The sequence below is a fragment of the Bubalus bubalis genome, chromosome 9 (assembly GCF_019923935.1).
Source record: "Bubalus bubalis isolate 160015118507 breed Murrah chromosome 9, NDDB_SH_1, whole genome shotgun sequence".
NCBI classification, from domain to species: Eukaryota; Metazoa; Chordata; class Mammalia; order Artiodactyla; family Bovidae; genus Bubalus; species Bubalus bubalis.
The window spans coordinates 90277622-90303090 of NC_059165.1; the positions used below are offsets into that span (position 1 = coordinate 90277622).

The 25469-nt window shown below is 51.1% G+C and overlaps 1 protein-coding gene across 5 annotated transcripts; it reads right to left on the reverse strand.

The window, feature by feature from the left end:
• Nucleotides 1-7207: 7207 nt before the first annotated feature.
• SLC39A3 (solute carrier family 39 member 3) lies at nt 7208-13891 on the reverse strand. Of its 5 annotated transcripts, none has more exons than XM_025293126.2 (5): nt 13737-13890; nt 13363-13641; nt 13061-13175; nt 11968-12300; nt 7208-8145 (listed from the first exon to the last, which is right to left on the reverse strand). In XM_025293126.2, exons 4-5 carry the CDS (start codon nt 12175-12177, stop codon nt 7411-7413), a joined length of 945 nt encoding a protein of 314 aa, XP_025148911.1. In that variant the 5' UTR covers nt 12178-12300; nt 13061-13175; nt 13363-13641; nt 13737-13890; the 3' UTR covers nt 7208-7410. The 5 variants fall into 5 exon arrangements, with proteins under 5 accessions (XP_025148911.1, XP_006047900.1, XP_025148912.1 ...); XM_006047838.3 differs by having other exon boundaries at nt 13363-13443; nt 13737-13889; XM_025293127.2 differs by having other exon boundaries at nt 13363-13524; nt 13737-13855.
• Nucleotides 13892-25469: the final 11578 nt, after the last annotated feature.

Consider the following 25469-nt stretch of genomic DNA (forward strand, 5'->3'; position numbering starts at 1 on the left):
AGAAGGCAGAGGTGGCCCAAGAAGGCTCGGGACAATGTGGGTGTTCAGGAGACTAGTCCTCATGGGAGGCTGTTTCCTGGCAGGGGTGGGACTTGGTCTGGGTTGATGGCTATAAGGGCAGGTCACTGAGACAGAGACGGCAACTGGGCCTCTGAGGTGGGGGGATGCTTCTAAAGGTAGAGGGGTGAACAAAGGGAGCCAAGGAGGCTGGATTTACAGTTTTCTCGTAGGAAAATGTTCTCTGTCTCAAAGCAGAGTTGTCTCTGAGAGTAGACGTTTGCCTTTGGGAAGTGTCTGTGTGTCTGACGTCCACACGTCCACGTTTAAGCCAGCAGGATGCCATCACCCCTCCCTCCTGCAGACTCGGGGGGCAGACTCTCAGAGCAGGCCAGGCTTTGGGGCATGGGCAGGGGTGGCTTTGAGCCCACCCCAGAGCCCACACCTCTTAGAGGCAGGTACCCCTAGATCGGATGAGGAGGCTGACACTAGGGTCCCACAAGGAGGTGCCTTCTGGGGTCAGAGTGGTCACAGGGTGAAAGAGGCTCTTCATAAGGTGATGAGCTCCCCATCATGAGATGTATGAGCAGACGGTCAGCTGGAACCCAAGGGCCCCTCTGGCTCCAGATTCTTGCTGACCCATCATGTCCATGGCTCCAGCTGAGCCAGACCCTTCCTGCTCCCTTGGAGATGTGGGCACAATCCCCAAGACCACCTGGTTCATCCAGAGTCTGGACCCCTGAGGTCCGCCCTGCTTTGGGGTGTGAAGGGCCCCATTTCTCCCTGATTCTGCCCCTCCACTGCATTTCCCGACCTCTCATGCCTGGACCATCCACCTCCCTCCTGGCCTCCCTGGACCACCCACTTCGGCCCTCCTCAAGCTCCCCTCCAGTTCCCCATCCAACCCTGGCTGCCTGGAGCTGTTCCCTGGGCACACCTCCCTCCTGTCCTGTCCTAGGCCTCATGGGGTACCACAGAAGGTGGCCTGGTCCCAGGCTAGCATCTCCAAGTGCTCTCAGCCAGCGATGGAGACAACCCCATGTGCAGACAGGTCCTATACTCTGGTTTGGATCTCTGTGTCCCAGCCCAGCATGCCTCTGAGCCTCAGTCTCCCCATCTGTGAATGAAGGTCACCGTTGTGTTCCTTGTCTTTCTGGGAGCGATTGGGCCTGACATCCACCTAGGTGGGGCTGCTGGGCACCTGCGCGCTCAGAGATGACAGCCCAAGCTCTCTCCGGTTCCAACTGCCTGCCTGCCTCCGTCTCCTGAGTGACCAACGGTGCTGATCTGGGCTTCAGGCCTTAGGCCAGCCCTCTGGCTGCTCAGGGTGCCAGCCCAGGCCAGGGCAGGCTGACTCATGCGGAGCAGCGTGGGCACTGACAGCAGTTCCACTCTGTGGCTGCTATTTATAGTTCCCAGGCCAGCCTCTTGGCCTCGTGAGCCAGAGCAGGACTGGCCCAGAGTCTCTTCTTGGCTCTCCCTGGGCACGGGGCCCAACCCCCACCTGAGCACCCCAAACCAAGGCAGCAGTCCCCCTTCACAGCCAGTCGAGAGAGCCCTGGCCTTCATGAGCCAGCATGGGAGTGTGCTGGGTTTCTCCAGGTCAGCAAAGGGAATCGGCTCTCCCAAGGTGGCCCAGCGGAGAAGAGGCAAGGTGGGGGCTAGAGCTGGGGCCCACTGGGTTCTGAGCCAGCCTCCCACTGTCCCTGGCTGTCTGGGGGCCTGGGCCAGGGACCCGCACCTGGCCTTTGCCATCCTTGATCTGCACAAGTCCTCCTTTATGCAATGCGACATCCCTTCACCTAGGAGGAGGTCCCGGCTCCTTGCCTAGCCTCACAGCCTAGGGCCTCCCACTGGCTGCTCCGGGGGGGTACACTCCAGGCCCACTGTGCAGGGAGCAAACCAGCTGGGTCTCACGCTCTGCTCTCTCTGTGCTCCTGGGATTGATGCAATTATGTGGGCGAAGCTGAGGCTGGGCACCGCGGCCTCTCACCGATGCTGTTTGGCCCACAGAGGGTTTTTTGTTTAAGTTTAGTGTCAACATTTAAAAATAAGAATATCGTTTGTCAAAACACATGTTGCCTTGACAAATGAACAGGCTGGTGTCTCAAGCCTGAATTCTGTCAGCCAGCACCTGTGGAAGCTGGACCCCAGGTCCCGGTGGAAGAGGCTAGTCCCTGGCTGAGGTTGCCTGCCTGGCTCCTGGAGGTGGCCAGAGGGGCTCCTCCAGATCCTGGGCTGTGTGGTTATCACCGCCTCCATCAGCATAGACTTTGCCACCAGCAGGAAAACCCCTTTAACCAAGAGATGGACAGGGAAGCTTTGATCAGTCAGAGGAAAGGACCATGATGTGCAGGAGACCTCAGGGCCTTTGTAGGCCACTCCCTCCACCAGAAATCCTCCTCCCCCATCTTCTGACTCAAGTGAGACCTTCAGAGATTCCCCCCAACCACGATGCTAAAATAGTCTCTGAACCATCACAATATTATAATTATCCTCTGATTAAAATAAATAAATAAATTTTAAAAATAAATAAAAGTAAAATAGCCTCTGCCTCCCTTCCTGGCTCTCCCTCCATCTTGCTTTAAAAAAAAAAATTTATTTATTTAGGCTGTGCCGGGTCATAGTTATGGCACACGGGCTCTTTAATTGCAGCCTGTGGGATCTGGTTCCCTGGCCAGAAGCTTGCATCTGCTTCCCTGACGTGTCCCCTGCATTGGGAGCACAGTCTTAACTACTGGGCCACGAGGGAAGCCCCACTTCACTTTTTTTCATCTTGAAGGCACTTAATGCATTTCGTGTCCATGTATCATGTGTCTCACTCGCTGGAAAGTGAGTTGCTTAGGCTCTAGGACTGTGGGTCTCACCTGTGGATGATCCTGCCCCCAAGGGACACTGAGAGATATCTTGGGACATTTGTGGCTGTCGTGACCAGGGTGAGCTCCTGGTGACGAGTGGGTGGGGGCAGGGAGTCTGCTCTGTACCTCACAGCACCCACAATGACCTCCCCGGGGGATGAACTGGCCCCAGGTCAGCAGTTCTGAGGGAACCTTGGTGTAGGTCAAAATGTATCTCAAACGGGCCCCCCGCAACCAGCATCACCTGGGAGCTTGGAGAAAATGCGAAATCTCTAACCCCACTCCCCACCAGGACTGCTGCTTACATCCTATTAGGCTCAGGACGGGTGAATGTCTCCAGTGCCAAGCAGGAGGCTGGTGGCGGGAGGGTGAGGGGGTGGGAGTTGGGGGGGGGGGTGCGGGGATCATTTTCTAGGGGCAGTTTGTCCACCCGAGTGGCAGGACCAGAAGTAGCTCAGAGGGAGGCCCAGCCGGTCCCGAGGGAGAGTGTGTGTGAACCATGATGGCCATTTCCTTTGCATTAAACACAGCACTTCAGCTGTGCCTGTAGGCACTGGGTTGGGGGTCTGAAAGGCCCAACTGCCCACCCTGTTCTCTCCAGCCAGGCTAGGCACACAGCAAGCACTTGGGCCTTTGGCCAGAACACTGCTGTCTGGCCAGTCAGCTGTTTCTGCCCTGGGAGCTGTAGAGATCTGGGGGATGACAGGAGCGGATGGGGGGAGGATCTCCCTCCTGCAGCCCAATCTGGCCTCAGCAATGTGACAGAGTTCTAGGGCCTTCTCAGAACCACCTCCATGCCCTGCAGCAGCCCTCCTTGGCCTCTTCCTGGCCTGCGGGAGGCTCTTGGAAGGTCAGGTGGGTAGGTCACTGGCTCTGTCACAAAGCTGACGGACAGCTGCTCATGGTGAACAGGGGCAAGGACAGGTGGGCTGCAACAGCCCTCTCCTCCCAGCAGGGCTGAGGGTCCAGGGCTGGTGCTCAGGGCGGGCCTGGAGGCACAGTGTGCAGGGACTCACCAACCGTCCGAAGCCTGCTTTTCGGGCCCAAAAGACACAGAAGGGCTGGGAACCAAGCTCCTTCTCCCAGTCCCATGCTAATGAATTCCCCACCAGAAATGTAAACAGCAGACAACAGAGGCTGAGACACACTGTTATTATGGTTGATTCAATCTGCGAAGCCTGGGTGCCGCCTCCTAATTTTCTTTTTTGTCTCAGGATCAGGAAGGGGAACCCAGTCGACTCCATCCAGCTATTGCCTGCACTGGGAGCCCCGACTCCCCTCCTCTCCAGGCAGACTGTGGAGGGCAGCGGGGCTCAGGGAGGGTGATGCTCCGAGGACCGAAGCCAGGTTCTGGGTCAACTCTACTGTCTGCAGAGCTCTAAACAGTGCCTCTGCCCTTGCCCATAATCATACCACCAGGAGCTTGCCTGGTCAGGGCCAAGTGGCTAGGGGTGGCCTTGACCCAGCTGGGCACATCTGGATAAAGGTGGCACCTGGTATTTTGTGCTGAAAGCTTTGTGTTTTATTTATTTTTCAAACAGAAAGGCATTTGTACTATCTGGGATTGCTCGCGTCCAAGCAAAGGTGGTTGTGCCTGGTCGCCACGCAACACCTTAAACAGATCATCAGCAGGTGTCTGCCCCCTTCTCCTCCGTGAGAGACACACAGAGCTCAGAGTGACACTTCCTCAAAGGTGCAAAGTTAAAGAGAGATGGGTGAAGGCTTGCGGCCGATGTGCAGTTCTGTGTCAGGGCTGGTCCGGGGTCCCAGGAGGTGGGTTTCCAACCCACAGGCTCCTTCAGCCAAAGCTCCTGTCACCACGTGGCACTCTCATGTCAGAGGCCGTGGGAAGGTGGAGCCACTGAGCTGTCCTCAGAAGACCCTGGTCTAGACCAGACACGACCAGCTTCGGCCAGGGGCCCTCAGGAGTGAGGTTGGCCCCCCCAGGCCCCTCTTGGATGAGATGACCACTTCTCTTCTCACCTCAACTTTCAGCTTTGACCCTCACCCCAAGTGGGGAGGGCTGACCACAACTGACTGACACCATCATCTCAGTGAGCAGCAGACCCTGGGGCTGACCCTGGCTCCTCCAACAGCAGACAGGAGGGGTAGCCTTGGGGGAGGCTGGTGGATGAGACAGCTTGCGTCCTCTCCTACACCACACAGCACTCCTCCCCAATTTTGGGGGTTCCAGCATCCCCAGGGGCCTGGAAGCAATTCTCCTGGGGCTGGAGGGAGGCCAGAGCCCAACAGACAGAGGCTGGGCAGGCTGGGGATCCAAGGACGCCAGGGACTGGGGTGGCAGTGTCCAAGGCATGAGTGGGGTCCACTGGGGTTCCCCCTCTTTGCTGGTGCTGCAGTGCCCTTCCTGGTCCATAAGCTGGCTCAGAGTGAGAGGGAACGACTGGGCCTTGAGGGCTCCAGTAGGGGGATGGAAGGGGAAATGTGGGGACTGAGGGGTGGACAGGCCTGTGGTGTCCCCAGGACATCTCAGAAGGTTGATGGCAGGCAGGAGGGCGGGGACCCTGCTGTGTGTGTGCTTTAGGTGATGGGGAGGCGTATGGAGTCGGGACTCCTAGAGCAGACCACATGGGAGGTTCCTACCGGATTTGGGGAGAGGAGCCCCTGAGGGACCCACTGCATGGACCACACCCCTCCATCTGAAGACAGGCCCTGGAATCTAGCAGATTGCTGGGTACTGCCCACTGAGGGCAGAGTGAAGTGGGGGCAGGCAGTCACCAGCAACGCTGGGTTTAGGACAAGGTGCTGGTGATGCTCCCACCCCCACGGGGGTCACTTGCCTGGCATGGAGACAGCGTCACGCCAGGTGAGGTTGAGATTTGGGTTCTGGTAAAAGCCAGATCGATGTTCCTAGAAACAGGCCCAATATTTCCATCAGCAGTGGTGGGGGTGCTTGGACATACACCCTTGTTCCCTGAGACTGGCAGGAAAACTAATGGAGCTTGTGCATTCTCATGCTTCTGGAGCCTGGCTAGGGGCAGCAGGCTGGGGTGCCCGCTCGAACAGCAGTTAGATGCTCCAGGTACACCCTGGGGCCAGAGCACCTGCTGAGCCCAGGCCCACAGGGCACAGGGGCCTGTCCTCGCCAGAAAGCTCAAACAACCCCACTGCACAGCAGGTCTTGCTGGCGTGGGTCTGGGCAGTGACCCTGATTGAGACAGGAGTAGACTAGAGATTCTAGGAAGGGGCCTGGACCCCTGGCTGAATGGAAGAAGGAGGTGGTAGGAAGGGTATGTGTAACAGGGTCAGGGCTAGGGGAGCCAAGGCTGTGCCAGAGACGCAGCGAAGTCCCCAGAAAGGGCCCTCAGCCCTGGCTCATCCCTGGGGGCACCTGCTGGTTGCCCCGACAACACTAACACAGCTCGTTCCTACTGAGGGGAGGGTGTATGCCAGCCCCACAGGGCTGTTAGTCCCCCACGCTCCTGAACCTGAGCTTCATTTGTGCCTGGTGGGGGGAGTTGAGTCACGTGGCCCCTGACCCTGGCCTGCTGGGAGTCCCTGGGCACCTGGGGCCAAGAACCAAGGACGGAGGCCCCTGGAACCTGCCCATATGTCTCTCTGGGCCAGAACCAAAGAGCTCAGCCCCAGGCCCTGGGGGACAACCTCCCCATGCAGGCAGGCCGCACCGAAAACAGGGAACAAGGTGTCTCCAGGGTTCCTGAAACCATACCTCTGCCCACCAAGCACAGCCTCAGGCAGCAGGAACCACTAACCCTGAACAGGGCCTCCAACTAACCCTGAACAGAGGCTCCCTGAAGGGCCCTTCTAATGGAAACCACTCAGGGTGTCACGTGACAGTGCCTGGCCCCTCTGCTAACCCTGGGGACACTCCGCCAGCTGCGTGCTGCAGGGCTCCAGGGGAGGCTGAGGGTGGCCACAGGTGCTAAGTCACTCAGTCCTATCTGACTCTTTGTGACCCCATTAACTGTAGCCTGCCAGGCACCTCTGTCCATGGGGATTCTCCAGGCAAGAATACTGGAATGGGTAAGCCATACCCTCCTCCAGGGGATCTTCCAGATGCAGGGATCGAACCCAGTCTCCCAAATTGTGGGCAGATTCTTTAACATCTGACCACTAGAGAAGCCCAAGAATACTGGAGTGGGTAGTCTATCCCTTCTCCAGGGAATCTTCCCAACCCAGGAATCGAACCAGGGTCTCCTATACTGCAGGCGTAGTCTTTACCAGCTGAGCCACCACGGGCAAGGAGGACAGAGGCTGGCCACTTCCATATCATCCAAGCTGGAGTGTTTGGGGAGGAGGGTCTGGGTCCCACCCCACCTCCCCTATGAGTCACCAGATCCCCAAGCCCGAGGATGACATGGCCACACGGCTTTGGGAAATACTTTTAAGAGAAGAATTTGTAAAAGTAAGAGTGGGGTCCCAAGGCTCAGGGTGCAGGATTTGGGGTGCAGTGTGGTCCCAGGTGGCCCCTCTATGTGCAGGCATGGCCTGGGGGCTGAGCTCTGACCCACAGGGGAGGTGGGGCAGGGCCCTGTGCGTCTTGTTGGGCTCCGGCTGGGTGGGGGCAGAGCGGTCACCACTTGATGAAGACCATGCCAGCCAGGACAGTGTAGCCCAGCACCAGGAAGAGGACCTTGAGCAGCCGGTCGCTCTTCTCCTCCAGCTCCTTGGCCAGGATCTCAAAGAAGGTGACGAAGAGGAAGGTGCCACCCGCCAGGCCCTGCAGCAGCACAGAGGCCACACTGCTGGGCATGCCCTGGGCGCTCTCAATGCCCAGGCCAAGGCTGATGCCCAGTGGGATCATGGCACTCACAGTGACAGCCAGCTTGGCTGCGTCCCTCAAGGCCATGGCACTCCTGGCCATGTTGATGCCCAGGGCCACGGCCACCAGCGTCTCGTGGATGGCCACTCCCACGAACAGGCTCACCACCTTCTCCCCTTCCTCCTGCAGGCCCAGGGCCAGGCCCTCGAAGACTGAGTGGGCCGACAGGGCAAAGACCAGGCTGAGGAGCCGCAGCGGGCTGGAGCGTGACAGCTCCTGAACGCTCAGGCCGTGGCTGTGCCCATGTGGCTCCGCGTAGAGCGCGTGGCCCCGTGGGCCGCCCATGAAGGGGCTCTCATACTCCGAGTCACTGCCAGCATCCGAGCTGGCGTTGAATGTCTCCAGGTCGATGAAGGCTGGCCTCTCCTTGCGGAAGGTCAGCACCAGCTGCTCCAAGAAGACAGTCATGAAGAAGCCCAACAGCATGATGGTCTCGGCCAGCGGGTAGTCGGTGCTGATGTGCGCGAGAGTCAGGACTTCCTGGAGCTGGAGCGGAGGGTGCCAGGGGGAAAGGATGGGAGAGGTTCAGAGGCCAGAGGCTGTGACCCCACTGCCCACACAACAGGTTCACCAGATATGACCATTCAATTAACAGAAATACCCACTTCATACAGGTTTTAAAAGGGGGAGGGGACAGTGACTCGTCCTCGATGGATTGAAAAAAAAATCTATTAGAAAGGGAATAGGGCTCACACCACTTCCACTCTGTTGACCAACTTGCAAATGGTGTAGAGACTTCCCTGATGGCCTGGTAGTTAAGAATCTGACTGCCAATGCAGGGGGACACAGGTTCAATCCCTGATCCAGGAAGATTCCACATGCCTTGAGGCAACTAAGCCCCTGGGCCACAACTACTGAAGCTGTGCTCTGCAACAAGAGAAACCACCACAGTAAGAAGCCCAGAAGACCTAGCATGGCCAAAAATTAGTAAATAAATAAATAATAGTTAAAAAAAAAAAAAAAAAAGAATCCATGCTTCCACAGCAGGGGGCACGAATTTGATTCCTGCTGGAGAAACTAAGATTCTGCATGCTGCTCAGTGTGGCCAAAAAAATAAAAAATAAAAGCAACCATTTGATACCCTCTAAGATACCCTTCCTTTCTGTACTCCTCCAGCCTTCTACAGGTAGCTTCTAAAACAAGCAAACAGACAAATATTTAAAAAAATAAAACAGTGTAGTGTGCTAAAGATATGTCCACCAGGAACTTCAGAAAGTGATCTCATTTGGAAGAAGGGTCTTTGCAGACATAACTGAGGTGCAACAGGCTGAGCTGTGTCCCTGACAAACAGATTATATGAAAATCTCCCAACCCCTAGTGCCTGAAGTGTGTGTGTGTGAGTCCTAAGTTGTGTCCAACTCTTTCTAATCCCACGGACTGTAGCCCACCAGGCTCCTCTGTCCATGGGATTTCCCAGGCAAGAATACTGGAGTGGGTTGCCATTCTCTTCTCCAGGGGATCTTCCTGACCCAGGGGTTGAACCCAGATCTCCCACATTGCAGGCAGACTCTTAAGCCTGGTGCCTCAAAACCAACCCTATTTGGAGAAAAGGTCTTTAAATAGGAGATTCAGTTAAAAGAAAGCTGTTGGGGCAGCCCTAAGCCACTAGGTGGTGTCCTAACAGGAAGAAGAAGAGCCATCCTGTGCAGAGGCTGCAAGAGATGGCTGTCTGCAAGGCAGGGAGGGAGGCCACAGGAGGCCCCTCCCTGCCAGCACCTTGATCTCAGACTTGTGGCCTCCAGCCCTAGAGGAGAGTAAGTGTCTGTTGTTCAAGCCCCCCATCTCTGATCTTCTGTCATGGTCACCCCAGGAAACTCATTCATCAGATAAGGATCTTGAGATGACATCTTCCGGATAAGGATGGGGCCTGAATCCAATGACAGGTGTCCTTCTGAGAGAGAAAAGGAGACACACAAAGAGACACACAGGGAGAGGCCACGTGATGATGGAGGCAGAGACGGCGTGATGCTCACAAAGGGCCAGGGACACCAGGGACTGAAGACGATTCCCACAAGCCAGGAGGGACACGGGATACACTCACTCTCATGGCCTCAGAAGGACCCAGACCACTGACCCCTTGGTCTTGGACTTCTGGCCTCCAGATCATGACATCAGTTGGGCCTTCTGGCCCTGATGCCTCCATGGGTTTGCTTCCACATGACTCAGAGGCTATTTCTGGGGGCCCCCATCACTCCACCCTCTTGGGTGAAGATGCTGAGAACCAATAGGAGGCTCGCCAGCACATCTGGCTGTCCTCACCAGACCCCTTGAGCCAGTACCATCCAATACCTTCCAGATGATGGAATGTTCTCTGTCTATGCTGTCTGACATGGAACCAACCAGCCACGCATGGCCCTTGAGGACTTGAAATGTGGCTGTTGCAACTGAGGACTGGCCTGTTGAATTGTGTTAAATTTCAATTCACTGAAACCTGACCAGCTGGAATGGTCCATGGCGGCCACACTGGACCATGAAGCGGGAGCTCTGATGGGGGCTGGTGGGTGGCCAGGAGGAGGGGCCTGGCCCACTGAGGTGTTGGGGAGTCTGGGGCAGGGGTGCGGCACAGGAGTGGTTCTGGGAGGACTGTGAGAGGGCCCTGTGAGCTGGAGGGGAACGGGGAGGGGCAAGGCCATTACAGTAGTCCAGGCTGGTGGTGACACTGTCAGAATGCAGGAAGGGGGTGCAGAGTACACCGGAGAGGACTCAGATCTCATCCTCACTGATGCCAAGTGCACAGGTTTCCCATGCTCCGTAATGGAGGAACACAAGCTTAGAAGTGCAAAACACTGCCCAGCCCTCAATGTCAGCAGTCCGGGCACAGGATGGGACTTGTAGATAAAGCAAAAGGCACAGTGAGGAAGCCCACGTGGCCAGGGACTGCGGGTGGCTCCCAGCCAAGAGCTCGGGAGGAACTGTGCCCCAGTTCAATAATCAGGAAGGAACTGAACTATGTCTCACAACCACGTGAGCTCAGATGCCAACCTGTCACCAGCTGAACCTTGGGATGAGACAACAGCCCAGCAGATACCTCTACTGCTGCCTCATGAAAGCCAGCAGCCAAGTTGTTACCCAGACTCCTGACCCACAGAAACTGTGGTCTTAAAATATGTGCTGTTTTAAGATGCTAAGTTTGTAATAATTTGTTACGCAGCAAACATCTGACTGATACAGGAGTTGAAAAGAGGCCACAATTGTCAGCTTCAGAACAGAGTGCACATGCCTGGTACAAGTGGTCTGGTCAAGTAACGACTGATGAGCCTACCATCTGGGAACCCCAGGTCTTGTTCAAACCCCTTGTTTACCAGGTAAGACCCAGAAAGGAAAAGCAACCAGCTCATGGTCACACAGCAAGTTCATTTTCTACTTCCCCTCACCCTTATAGTGTCAAGGTCCCTAAGCTTGGTATCAGGGTTGAAAAGCACCAGAGATGGGGGAGGAGCAAGATAAGGGTAGGGGATTAAGAGGTATAAACCATTATGTATAAAATAGGAACTTCCCGAATGGTCCAACAGTTGAAACCCTGAGCTCCCAATGCAGGGGGCCTGGGTTTGATCCCTGATAGGGGAACTAGATCCCACATGTCACAACCAAGAGTCCAAATTGCCACAACTAAGAGTTTGCAACTAAAGATTCCACACACCACAAAGAAGATTCTGCATGTAACAGTGAAGATCCCATGTGCCACAACTAAGACATGGTGCAGCCAAAAAAATAAATAAAGACTAAAAAGATTAAATAGGCTACAAACATGTATTATACAGCATGGGGAATACAGCAATAGCTTCTAATAACTATGAAGAAAGTGAAAGTGAAAGTTGCTTAGTTGTGTCTGACTCTTTGCAACCCCATGGACTATACAGTCCATGGAATTCTCCCCAGGCCAGAATACTGGAGTGTGCAGCTGTTCCTTTCTCCAGGGGATCTTCCCAACCCAAGGATCCAACCTAGGTCTTTCACATTGCAGGCGGATTATTTACCAACTGAGCCACTAGGGAAGCCCAAGAATACTGGAGTGGGTAGCCTATCCTTTCTCCAGCGGATCTTCCTGACCCAGGAATTGAACCAGGGTCTCCTGCATTGTAGGCAGATTCTTTACCAGCTGAGCTACCAGGGAAGCCCTTTAATAACTATAAATGGAGTATAACCTTTATAAAATTGTGAATCCCTATGTTGCATACCTGAAACTGACAAAATATTGTATATCAACTATATCTCGGTTTAAAAAAAAAAAATGGAAGAAAGAAAAGCAGCAGGGACGCTTGGCCATAAGGTGCCATGGGCCACTACTGCCAGCCCAGGGAGCCTTACCTTTTCCCTCACAGCCGGCAGTAAAGCATTGAAACACGTGGCCAGAAAGACCCCACCGCCAAAGGTGTTGCAGAGCGAGAGGATCTTTTTCGAGCGGTGGGCCTTCTCAAAGTCCATCTCGATGATCTTCACGGGGAGCAGGGAGCCAAGCAGCATGAAGAAGAACATGCCCACCATGCAGAGGATTTTGGCCACCAACAGCTTCACCATGGTGGCGTCCCCCGGCTGCTCTGGTCTCCGCCTGGCCAAACCATGTGTGGGAGCACACTCCCGTCCCACAATGCGCTAGGGGATCCAACCACGCAGCTGGGGGCTCATGCCTCAGTCCAGCCTCTGTGAATGTCAGGGGCAACCGCATCAGCTGTTGGACTGGTCCTCTGACCAGCTCAAGAAACCAAGCCCATCACCCCCAGTATTTCTACCCACTCCAGGCCTAGCACACATCATTGTGTCCTGCAGAAAATTTTCCATGGCTACGCTGTCCAGTATGGCAGTCACTAGACACATGTGTCTGTGTAAATTAATTAAATAAAATGCAGAAATAGGGACTTCCCTGCTGGCCCAGTGGCTAAGACTCCACTGCAGGGACTAAGACTAAGGTTAAGACTCCCCAGTGCAGGCGACCCAGGTTCAATCCCTGGTCAGGGAACTAGATCCCACATGCCACAACTAAGACCCAGTGTAGGCAAAAAATATATATATATAAACATTTAAATAAAATTCAGTAGAATTCAGCTTCTCAGACGCACTAACCATATTTCAAGTGTCCAGTAGGCACCTGAGTCTAGCAGTCGCCATACTGGACAGCAAAGAGAACACTTCCATCATTGCACAATGTTCTGGATCCCCCTGCCCTTATGTAAAATCTAACAGCTTTACCCTGAAACAAAGGTTCTGCATCACCTCCCCTCACTGGCCTTTGTGGCCCCTGACTGTGGCAAGCCTGCTCCCACCTCAGGGCCTTTGCACCTGTTGCTCTCTTCCCCAGGCCACTTTCCCCTAACCTTCCAGTGATGCTTGTCTTTCAGATCGCTACCTCCAGGACCCCTTGAGGGGGCCTCCCCCTGCCCTAAATGGTACAGCCTGTACCCACCTCAAGGCTCCGAGCAGAACCGATGCTCAGTATCAGTTGGCTGAACAAACGGATGAGCTGAAGCATGAGGACCTCTTTATGGGACTTGATGAGCCAAATTGAAATCGATCTCGCCCTAGACAGACCCAAAAATGTCACCATTAATACAAGAGACTGCGGCTGCTCCCCAGCCTCTCAGTTCTCACTGCCCGCGTCCCCTAGTCAGTTCAGATGCCACCAGGGGGGAGATATCTCACACCCCGTCCCTAGGCATCACTGGTGCTACAGGAAACTACAGAAAATCCTCGAATGTCCTTACTCACCTTGGGCTGCGACTTCCACAGGATCCAGGAATCTGTCTTCCCAGTCCGAAGCCAGATACACAGTAGGCGCCCAATAAATACCTGCCGAGGATCAGGATGCCCCAGGCTGTAGCGTAGAGGTGAGTGTGGCCTGGACGCCCTCAACCCGGGGGCTAAATGGGGCTAGGCAGAGGGGACGGTCTCATTCATTCATCCTTTCACTCAGCATTTATTGAGCACCATCTGTGTACCCAGCGCTGCATCCGGCGCCCCGCTCGACAGGGGACAAGTCGCGCTCCGCTGGGGAAACCGTACGCAAATCAAAGGAGGGGCCTCGGCTAACGGGCAGCAGAGCCCGCCTGGCCCCGAGCCGCCCAGGCCCAGCCCGCACGTACCTCCGTCGGGTCCTCGCCCGCCCACCAGAGCCGTCTGCCGCTCAACTGCCGGGCGGTGTCGACCCTTCTGCCGGGCTCCTGGCCGAGCCGTAGCTCGGCGCGCCGCTGCCCACGCCCCGCCCACGCCTCTGACCACTGGCCACCCCAAGCGCCGCGGCCCATGTTCTCCACGCCATTGGCTGTTACAGTTGCCACTCAAACTGCGACTCCACCTCTCCTACCGGCAAGGGAAAGTAGTTTCCTCCCACTGAGCGGCGGGTACTGCCACAGGGCGGCTCCGGTGGGAAACTCAGACCTTAGAGGAAGGGTTCCAGAAATATTTGGCTTCCAGAGCTGTCCAGGGGCTCCTGGTGCTGAATCCCGTTCGGATAGAGGCTTGGCCGTTGTCAGGAAAGGATTTACTACGAGTGACTGTCCCTTTCGGAGCGTCCTGGCTGCTAATGTCCTTCCTGTCGGCTTAAGAAGCAGATTTATCCCTTCAACATCTCTGCTTCCTATGTGCCAGAATATTTTCTTGGAGAACTTCTGTCAACAAAACAAAGCTCTCTCCCCTTTTGGAGCTTACGTTCTAAGAGACAGAAAATAATCGATAAACATAATAAGTAATAAAATTGTATCAGAAGGGGACAAGTGCTCTGGAGTAATAGAGCCCAGAGAGGGTTATCAAAAGTGTTGGGAGGTGGTTTGGGATATATACAGACACACTACTATATATGATAGATAACCAACAGCTCCTACTGTATAGCACAGGGAACTCTACTCAGCATTTTGTGATAACCTATATGAGAAAGGAATCTGAAAAAAGAATGAATATCTTATGTACACCTGTGGTTAATTCATGTCGATGTATGAAAGAAAAACTGATATTGTAAACCAATCATCAATCAATTAAAAATAAACAAACACTTTTTTAAAAGCATGAATATACGTATATGTATAACTGAGGCATTTTTCTGTAGACCTGAAACAAACACAACATTGTAAATCAACTTTACTCCAATAAAATTAAAATATATTTAAAAATAAAGTGCTGGGTGGTGAATTGCTATTTTGAGGTTTTTTTGTTTGTTTGATTGTTTTAGGATATATAACCAGGAGTGAATTTGCTGGGACAAATGGATAGTTTTTAGACAGGAAGAAGGAGACTTTAAAAAAATAGCTTGATATTAGCCCCAAAAAAGCAACCAGACTTAAGAAAGGAGAGACTGTATTCATTTGTTAACTAAAATCTTATTGTCAGCCTACCATGAGCCAGGCATGGGAGAGTTACTAAGAATAAAATGGAGAATGCTACAATATGGATGAATCTTAATGCATTAGGCTAATTGAAATAAGACAGTCACAAAAGGAAAAATACTGTATAATTCCACTCATGGGAGGTCCTAGAGGAGTCAAATCTATAGAGACAGGAAGTAGATGGTGGGACCAGAGGCCGGGGGAGGTTGGGGGGTCAGTGTTTCATGGAGACAGAGTTTCAGTTTGGGAAAAGGAGAAAGTCCTGGAGATTATGGTGGCTGTACAACAATGTGAATGTGCTTAATGCCACTAGGCTGTGTACTTAAAAATGGTGAAAATGCTAAATTTAATGTTATGCATATCTCACCACAGGGGCTTCTCAGGTGGCTCAGTGGTAAAGAATCTACCTACCAATGTAGGAGACACGGGAGATGCTGGTTCCATCCCTATGTCAGGAAGATCCCCTGGAGGAGGAAATGGCAACCCACTCCAGTGGGTTGAAAATTCCATGGACAGAAGAACCTGGCGGGCGACAGCCCTTGGGATTGCAAAGAGTCAGGCACAATTGAGTGAGTTAGCACAGAGGCAGACTTAATAGGCAGACCTCTAAGATGATTCCAAATGACTCCTACATCCTAGGAGTCACATCCTTGTATAATCTTCCCTTCTCCATCTTAGGGTACACCCAGTGACTTGATTCCAATGAAGAGAATATTGTCAAGTGATGCGATGTCATTTTCATTATTAGGTTTCAGAAGACTGACTTCTGTCTTCCTAGCACAACTCTCTCTATTGCATTTTCAGCTTGCTTTTTTTTTTTTTTTTTTTTTGAGGGCAGGGTGCTGCACCATGCAGCTGTAGAAACTTAGTCCTTCCACCAAGGATTGAACTCTGGCCTTCAGCAGTGAGAACATGGAGTTCTAATCGTGGGACCACCAGGAAATTCCTTCAGCTTGTATGTTTTGTTAAAGCAAGTTGCGATGCTGAAGAGGCCCACACTGCAAGAAACTGAGAGTGACCTCTAGCCCAACAGCTGAGATCTTTGGCATAAGAGCCTGCAGAGAACCGAATACTGCCAACAACCATGTGTGATCTCGGAGCAGGGTCCTGCTCCTGTTGGGCATTCATAGGGATCATGCCCAATGGACACTTCGGTTACAACCTTTGAGAGATCCTGAGCTGAGGACTCAGCTAGGTGAACCTGGATTCCTAACCCACAGAAACTGAGTTAATAAACCTTGTTGTGGTAAGCCACTAAGTTTTGGGGTAATTTTTTATGCAGCAAAAGATAACAATACATATATATAAAGGGAAAACTGTAGATTGTACTAAATTATTCAGAAAAAAAAGAGTTCTGCATTAACCAAATAAAGAGTGGTGAGGAGTAGCAGGGGGAGACAGAATGTTTGATGTGAAAGTAAAAAAGAGGACTTCTGTGGCAGTCCAAGGGCTAAGACTCCATCAGGAGGCATGGGTTTGATCCTTGGTTAGGGAACTAAGACCCCACATGCCACATGGCAAAAAAAAAAAAAAAAAAAAGCTGGCCACATTGGGGGAACTGAAAAGCCAGGCTGGCTGGATGCTGGTGAGTGATGAGGAGAGCTGAAGGTCAGTTCCAGAAGCCATGTTAAGGCATTTGTATTTCCCCATCAATGCACTGTGATTCAGTGATGAAAACTCATTGAGAAGTTCTAAGCTGGTGAGGGCTTCCCAGGTGACACTAGTGGTAAAGAATGTAGGAGACACAAGAGCCACAGTGTTAACCCCTGGGTGGGAAAGATCCCCTGGCATAGGAAATGGCACCCCACTCCAGTATTCTTGCCTGGAAAATCCCATGGGCATAGGAGCCTTGTGGTCTACAGCTCATGGGGCCACAAAGAGTTGGACACAACTGAGCAACTAAGCACAAGCAGGAGAAGCTTGTGATCCAACTGACGCTTTATATTGATTTTGAGACCTATGTCCACACTTTGGTTGAAGCCTTTGAGAGATCCTGAACTTTGAGCACTCAGCTAAGTGAACCTGGATTCCTGATCCACAGAAAGACAGAATTGTAAAGGGAACAAGTGAAGGCAGGGAGACCAGTGGAGGAATTTGAGGAAGAGCCGATGCTGGGTTATTTTTATTTCTTTATTTTTGGCTGCACTGTGTGGCATGTGGGATCTTAGTCCCCTGACCAGGGATCAAGCCCGTGCCTCCTGCAGTGGAAGCTCGGAGTCTTAACCACCAGGATCACCAGGGAAGTCCCAAGAACTGATGCTAGTTTACACAACGGCATTGACAAGGGAGATGCAGGGAAGTGGATGAATCTGAAAACCATCTTGGAGAGTGAACTGACAGGACTTGGCATTGGTGCTGGTTTGTCTGTGGGTTGTGGGAGTAGGAGGTGTTGAGGATGACTTGTAGTTTTCTAGTTTGAGCAGTTAGATCTCAGTGGTGTTCACTAAAATAGGAAAGACTGGAGGAGGCACAGACATTGGAGGTGTCAGAAGACTAAGTTTGGCTTTGCAGAGTTTAAGTATGACAAGTCTATAAGTTCTTAACGTTTAATGCCACTTTCTGCCTGTATGGAATTTGCTTCATGACAAGCAGGCAATATATGCTAGCTTTTTTTTTTTAATGAAGCATAGTTTATTTACAATGGTCTGCCAATTTTTGCTATACAGCAAATGACTCAGATATATATATTCAATATATATATATACATTCTTCTTCATATTCTTTTCCATTATGGTTTATCACATGATATTGAATATAGTTCCCTGTGCTATAGAGTAGGACCTTGTAGTTTATCCATTCCGTGTGTAATAGTTTGCATCTGCTAATCCCCAGCTCCCAGTCAGCTTCTCCTTGCCACCCTCCCCCATGGCAACCACAAGTCTGTTCTATATGTCTGTGAGTCTGTTTTTACTTAATAGGTAAGTTTATTTCTGTCATATTTTAGATTCCAGGTCTAAGTGATGTTATACAGTATTTGTCTTTCTCTTTCTGACTGACTTAGTATGTTGATCTCCATCCATGTTGCTGCAAATGGCATTATTTTGCTTTTTTTAATGGCTGAATAGTATTCATTGTATATCTGTGGGGTGTGCGTGCGTGTTCAGTCGCTCAGTTGTGTCTGACTCTTTGTGACCCTATGGACTACAGCCCACCAGGCTCTTCTGTCCATGGTGGGTTATCATTTCCTACTCTTGGGGGTTTTTCCCACCCAGGGATCAAATCTGACTCTCTTGCATCTCCTGCATTGGCAGGAGGATTCTTACCACTGTGCCACCTGGGAAGCCAGTATATGTGTCATAGCTATTTTTACTATTGGACACACAGTGACTTGACTCTTTTTCTGTTTTCCATAATTCACAACAACAAGAAAGATCATTCATAATTATAGCACACTAGGTAACTGCCCACAGGACCCCCTCCTATACGAGAATTCATAAAGTGCAATGTATGTGTTATTCACTCAGTCGTGTCTGACTCTTTGTGACCCCGTGGACTGTAGCCCACCAGGCTCCTCCATGGGATTCTCCAGGCAAGAATACTGGAGTGGGTTGCCATTTCCTCCTCCAATAATGTGAAATATTTATTCATAAATCTTTAGAGGAGGAGGCTGCTCAGAGAAGGAACTGCATAGCTTCAAGCTTTTATTAGTTCCAGACATATTTTTGAAAGCTTCCTAGACTCCAGGACCTATATAAATAGAGCAGGTATCTTCAGACTACAATAGAAAAAAATATTGACAAATTTGACTGCATTGAGTACTTGAAAAATCTCCCATCGTGAAAGATTCTGAATGAGCTCAAAAGATAAGTGACAGGCCAGGAGGAAATGTTGAAAATAGATGAAATAGAGCTCTTGATAGCAAGCAAACGTCCCAAAATAAAAATGGGAAGGGAAATGAACATACAATTCTTAGGAGAACAAACACAGGAGAATAAATACAGGAAAAGATACTCAAGCTGTGCAGATAATCATGGAAATAGGAAATAAAACCAACTGAACAGGAATTCCCTATAGGTGCAGAGGTTAGGGCTCCTTGCTTCCACTGTAGGGGGCAGTCCCCCTGGTTGGGGAACTAAGATCCCACATGTTACGTGGCATGGCCCCTCCAAAAATACCCACCAAACACACCCATCTGAAAAGCTTTACTGAGGTGTAAATGATGTACAATAAACTACACATATTCTAAGTATACAGTTTGATAAGTGTTGACATATGTACACACCTGAGAAACCATCCTCACAATCAAGATAGTGAACATAAACTGCACCCACTGAAAAAAATGACCTCCTGCCCCTCCCCACCACCGATCCCCAAACAGCTGCCATTCTGTCATGGTTGTTCAACTGGGTAGTTTCCAGTATTGGCTTTGCTAAAGGCACTGCCCCCATCATTCCTCTGCATGACACTGGGTGGCCATTCATGAAGGTTGCTGTTGGGCATACATTCCCAGGGCGGTGGGGGGGGGGTAGGGGTAGGGGGAGCAGGGCTTGGGTGAAATTGTATATCCAGAGGTTTTAGGGTATCTAGATGCTCAGCTCTAGAATGTCATGTCAGGACTTCCCTGGTGGTCCAGTGGCTAAGACTCCACCTTCCAATGCAGCGGACGATGTGGGTTCAACCCCTGGTCAGGGAACAAGATCCCACATGCAGCAACTAAGAGCTCGAATGTTGCAGCTAATAGATACTGCATGCAAAAAATAAGACCTGGAGCAGTCAAATAAATAATAAATAAATAAATATTTTTTAAATTCATTGAGCTGTTTGCTTATAATGTATGCACGTATACCACATGCAGATAAAAAGTTTAAGAAGCACAGTGATGAGAGGGAGAGATTTCCGACCTCCTCCCCAGGTCCGCTAGAGCTTACAAAGACCGTGGGAACAGCCCTAAGCTGAGATAATTCGTGGTCGGCACCCTCCAACCTCAGCGCGGCAGGGACCCACATTCTGTGACCGAGAATCACATCAGGCAGTCAAGGTAGTGTTTGTTCCCACCACAGCACAGAGCCTCACAGAACGTCCCTGTTGAGGATGACTTAAAATTCGGAAACGAGAATTGACTCTAAACGTGCAACCCCCAATCTCTAGGACGCGGGCCGTTTCTAGGCTCAAGTCCGGATGGTTTCAGGGTCAGACGCGACGGTGTTCTTTGTGGTCCTGATGCTCACGGATGCAGGCGGCGCCTGCGCGCCCTCTGGTGGCCTCAGCTTCTAACATACGGGGCCCAAGTCCAGAGGGTTCAGTGTGTGTTCTGATCATTGATTCAAATAATTCATTTTGAAAGGCTGGGGTCGATTTTGGGGAGGGGCCAGATCGGGCGTGGAAGCCAACTCAGTTTGGGATTTTCAGGTTACCTAGGTTGGGATGAAATCTTTACTGCAAAGATAACAGGAGCATTCTAGAGCCAGGGAACAAGTTAATTAAAAAAAATTTTTTTTTGGCCCTGCTAAGCTGTTTGACTGTATAGAGCTTCTCCATCTTTGGCTGCAAAGAATATAATCAATCTGATTTCTGTGTTGACCTTCTGGTGATGTCCATGTGTAGAGTCTTCTCTTGTGTTGTTGGAAGAGGGTGTTTGCTATGACCAGTGTGTTCTCTTGGCAAAACTCTATTAGCCTTTGCCCTGCTTCATTCTGCACTCCAAGGCCAAATTTGCCTGTTACTCCAGATGTTTCTTGACTTCCTACTTTTGCATTCCAGTCCCCTATAATGAAAAGGACATCTTTTTGGGGTGTTAGTTCTAAAAGGTCTTGTAGGTCTTCATAGAACCATTCAACTTCAGCTTCTTCAGCATTACTGGTTGGGGCATAGGCTTGGATTGCCGTGATATTGAATGCTTTGCCTTGGAAACGAACAGAGATCATTCTGTCGTTTTTGAGACTGCATCCGTTTTTGAGATTGCATCCAAGTACTGCATTTCCAACTCTTTTGTTGACCATGATGGCCACTCCATTTCTTCTAAGGGATTCCTGCCCACTGTAGTAGATATAATGGTCATCTGAGTTAAATTCACCCATTTCAGTCCATTTTAGTTCACTGATTCCTAGAATGTTGACATCTCTTGCCATCTGCTGTTTGACCACTTCCAATTTGCCTTGATTCATGGACCTAACATTCCAGGTTCCTATGCAATATTGCTCTTTACAGCATCAGACCTTGCTTCTATCACCAGTCACATCCACACTGGGTATTGTTTTTACTTTGGTTCCATCCCTTCATTCTTTCTGGAGTTATTTCTCCACTGATCTCCAGTAGCATATTGAGCACTTACCGACCTGGGGAGCTCCTCTTTCAATATCCTATCATTTTGCCTTTTCATACTGTTCATGGGGTTCTCAAGGCAAGAATACTGAAGTGCTTTGCCATTCCCTTCTCCAGTGGACCACATTCCGTCAGACCTCTCCACCATGACCTGTCCATCTTGGGTGGCCCCACATGGCATGTCTTAGTTTCATTGAGTTATACAAGGCTGTGGTTACTCCTTGGAAGGAAAGTTATGACCAACCTAGATGGCATACTCAAAAGCAGAGACATTACTTTGCCAACAAAGGACCGTCTAGTCAAGGCTATGGTTTTTGCAGTGGTCATGTATGGATGTGAGGGTTGGACTGTGAAGAAAGCTGAGCGCCGAAGAATTGATGCTTTTAAACTGTGGTGTTGGAGAAGACTCTTGAGAGTCCCTTGCACTTCAAGGAGATCCAACCAGCCCATCCTAAAGGAGATCAGTCCTGGGTGTTCATTGAAAGGACTGATGCTGAAGCTGAAACTCCAATACTTTGGCCACCTCATGCAAAGAGTTGACTCATTGGAAAAGACTCTGATGCTGGGAGGGATTGGGGGCAGGAGGAGAAGGGGACGACAGAGGATGAGATGGCTGGATGGCATCACCAACTCGGTGGACATGAGTCTGGGTAAAATCCTGGAGTTGGTGATGGACAAGGAGGCCTGGCGTGCTGCGATTCATGGGGTCGCAAAGAGTCGGACATAACTGAGCGACTGAACTGAACTGAACTAAAGCTTCTTGAGGGATCTTGGATCCCCCACCAGGGACTGAACCTGGGCCCTTGGCAGTGAACGCATGGAGTCTCAACCACTGAATCACCAGGGAATTCTCCTGAACAAATTATGTTTTGCTGCTGGCAAAATGGTTTGGTATATCTGTCTTTGACACGTTTATCAAGGGTCTACTGTGTGCTGTAGGGCAGGGCTTCTCAGCCTTGGCCCTGCTGATATTCAAGGCAGGATGAGCAACTGAACTGAACTGAACTGAGCACTGTAGGGTGTGGAGCAGCATCCCTGGCCCCCAGGGTGATAAGCACAGATGTCTGTCTCCCAGATATCACCTGGTGTCTCTAGGAGCCAGAACTGCTCCCGGGTGAGTCCTCTTGCTTATACAAAAGAGACACACATCTTGTTTCCACCTCATTGCTCCACTGGACTTAATCCGGGTGGGATTTGCCATCTAGCTCCTAGGATTTATGCACCAAGAGTGTGGGGATGCAGAGAACAGTCTTCCTGACCCCATGGACTATAGCAGCAGCTGCCTTAAGTCTCAAGACTCAACCCACTCCTGGAAGCTTTCTCCAAGGCACAACTTATGCTAAATCTATGTTTAATTGCCTTTTTTTTTTCTTTACTCAATACACTTCTGACAGTAATATTCAGAAATATCCTATGGGCGACAGACGATGCAATGGTTGGTTGGCATCACTGACTCAATGGACATGAATGTGAGCAAACTCTGGGAGATAGTGAAGGACAGGGAAGTCTGGTGTGCTGCAGTCCATGGGGGTCACAGAGAGTCAGACACCACTTAGGGACTGAACAACAGCACTCATGTGGGATCAAGCAGTGAGTCTCCAGGATACACATCTCATCAGGTTACCTAGAAAAGCCACTAGCTCCTGGGATGAGATGCTGACAGTGACTCCTTTTTTTTTTTTTTTTTTTAATCCTTCATTTCCCTCTTCCCCACGCTTCCAGTGGTTCCAAAACAGAATGTTTCTGGATCTTTCCTGTACACTTAGACTGGGTGTGGAGTCAGTTTGGAAGAGGCTGTGCAGGGCCTCCCTGAGATGGGCACACGGGATGGGAGGAAAGGAACCCATACCATCTAAGAAGACCTATGGGCCATGTTAGATGCTCCTAGAAAACACGACTCCTATTCCTGTGCCAACACTGATGCTCAGCATGGGCTTCTCCAAACAGGTCTGTTCCAATCCCCTGAGATGCTTGCTTAACACACAGAACCTGGTGGACTTTCCTGGTGGTCCTGTAGCTAAGACTCTGTGTTTCTAAGGCAGTGGGGCTGGGTTCAATCCCTGGGCAGGGAACTAGATTCTGCATGCTGAAGCTTAGAGTCTGTATGCCGCAACAATAGCAAGAACAAAAAAGACTGCATTTGCCACAGCTGAGACCCAGCACAGCCAAATAAATAAGTAAAAATAAAATGCAGAACTGGTAGCACATGCGTGCTCAGTTGCTCGGTTGTGTCCTACTCTTTGGGACCCCACGTACTGTAGCCCACCAGACTCCTCTGTCCACGGGATTCTCTAGGCAAGAATACTGGAGTGGGTTACCATTTCCTCCTCCAGAAGATCTCCCCAACCCAGGGATCAAACCTGCATCTCTTGTGTCTCCTGCATTGGCAGGTGGGTTCTTAACCACGGAGCCACCTGAGAAGCCCTCAGAACCAGTAGGGGGCTCACTAAATAAATTCAGGAGAATGCCTGGACTTGACCAATATTTCTCAAATCCTTTGGGGTGTGGAGCAGCAACCCTGGTCCCTACCCACTCGATGCCAGGAGCATCCTTCAGTGCCAACATCCAAAAATATCTCCAGATACCACCTAGCGTCCCCTGATGGGAGCAAGGATTCCTCTATTGACAACTACCAACCTAGGTGAATTTTCAGAGTTTATGAATTTTCAGAGTTTATGGCGGGGTGGGAGGAAGGTATCAGGGATAAAGACCCTCAGATGACTTCAACAGCAGCCCAGATGGGGACCACTTCATCCTCCTCGCTGAGCTGAGGGCCACCAGCCCATCCTTGCTCATCGCAGACAAGGAAGGAACAGGTTTAACTGGCACCATGGAGCATTAAGACTTTGCTGAGGGACTTCCCTGATGGTCCGGTGGATAACACTCCGTGCTTTCACTGCAGGGGGCGTGGGTTCCGTCCCTGGTCAGGGGACTAAGATCCTGCATGCTATGCAGCCAAAAAAATAATTTTGCCAAAAGCACATTCCAGAAGGTTGGTAAGTCTTAGATTTTTCTCTCTGAAGAATTCTTGCTCAAATGGATTGGCATAAACTGAGACCTATGTAGAGGTGAGCTGGGGGAGGAGTGGAGGTGGCAGGAGGGTCCATAAAGACCCGAGATGCCAAGACTCCTGCCAGACCTGGAACCTGATGATTCATTTTTGAACATGCCTGCACTTCACAGAGGCTGCGCAATCAGAGCCCTCTGGTTGGCTGGGAGACTTGACTGAATTCAAGTCTGTGGTGGACAGATCCTAAGGCACTCCAAAATCCCACATCTTAGAGGTCATGCCCTGTATAATCCCCTCCTGTAGGTGTTTGGCTAGATCAGAGACTCCTAACCAATAGAATAGATGGTGACCATCATTCCTGAGACTGAGCCATGTTGCCTAAGTTTCCAACCTGGGAGCTGAAGCCAGCCAGACTTCCTCTCCTGCTGCTTGGGTGAAGCAAGTGCTGACAGCAATACCTGGGGAGTTGTGGAACGCGAGCTACTGACCCCCAGAGGTGTCCATGTCCGAATCCCCAGAACCCGTGAGTATGGTTCCTTACACGGCAAAAGGGACTTTGCAGGTGGGATTGTGAAGGACCTTGAGACAGAGATGATCCTGGATCACCCAAGGAGGATGTCCTGTATTGTCATGAGGAAGCAGAGAGCACTTCGACACAGACAGCAGGGGAGAGGCTTCTGTGTGAAGAGAGAGGCAGAGACTACAGTGATGTGGTCACAAGCCAAGGACACCGAGGCTCAGAAGCTGGAAGAGGCAGGAAAGGACTCTACCCTGGAACCCCTGGAGGTGGCAGGGCCCTGGCAGACACCTTGCTTTTGGACTGGACCAACTGATTCCATGCTCCTGCTTCTAGAACTAAGAGGGTCAGTGTGTGTTGGTTTAAGCCCCCGAGTCTGCAGTATGACAACCCCAGGAAATGAATACAGGAAGCCCTGGGGGCAGAGCTAAGGGAGGTTAGGCCTTGACTTACCACACCATAAAGACTAAACTGCAGATGGTCTGTGGGCAGATTAGAATGAGGCCTTGGCTGAGACCCTGAAGAGAGGCCCCAGCTGAGCCTCACTGGTTTCTGACCCACAGACACTGGGAAGGAACCAGTTCTGAACCACTGAGTTTGTGCCAACTTTTGCTTTTGGCGGCACTACACGGCTTGCTGGATCTTAGTTCCCAGAGCAGGGATCGAACCCAGGCCCTCAGCAGTGAGTGGGTAGTCATAAGCACTGGAC

Excerpts from the sequence above, each read along its gene's own strand:
- SLC39A3 (XM_025293126.2), bottom strand. The coding sequence starts at position 12,177 with ATGGTGAAGCTGTTGGTGGCCAAAATCCTCTGCATGGTGGGCATGTTC. Across the intron at positions 8,146-11,967 it reads TGCCGGCTGTGAGGGAAAAG|CTCCAGGAAGTCCTGACTCT; the intron begins GTAAGGCTCCCT and ends CCTCCGCTCCAG.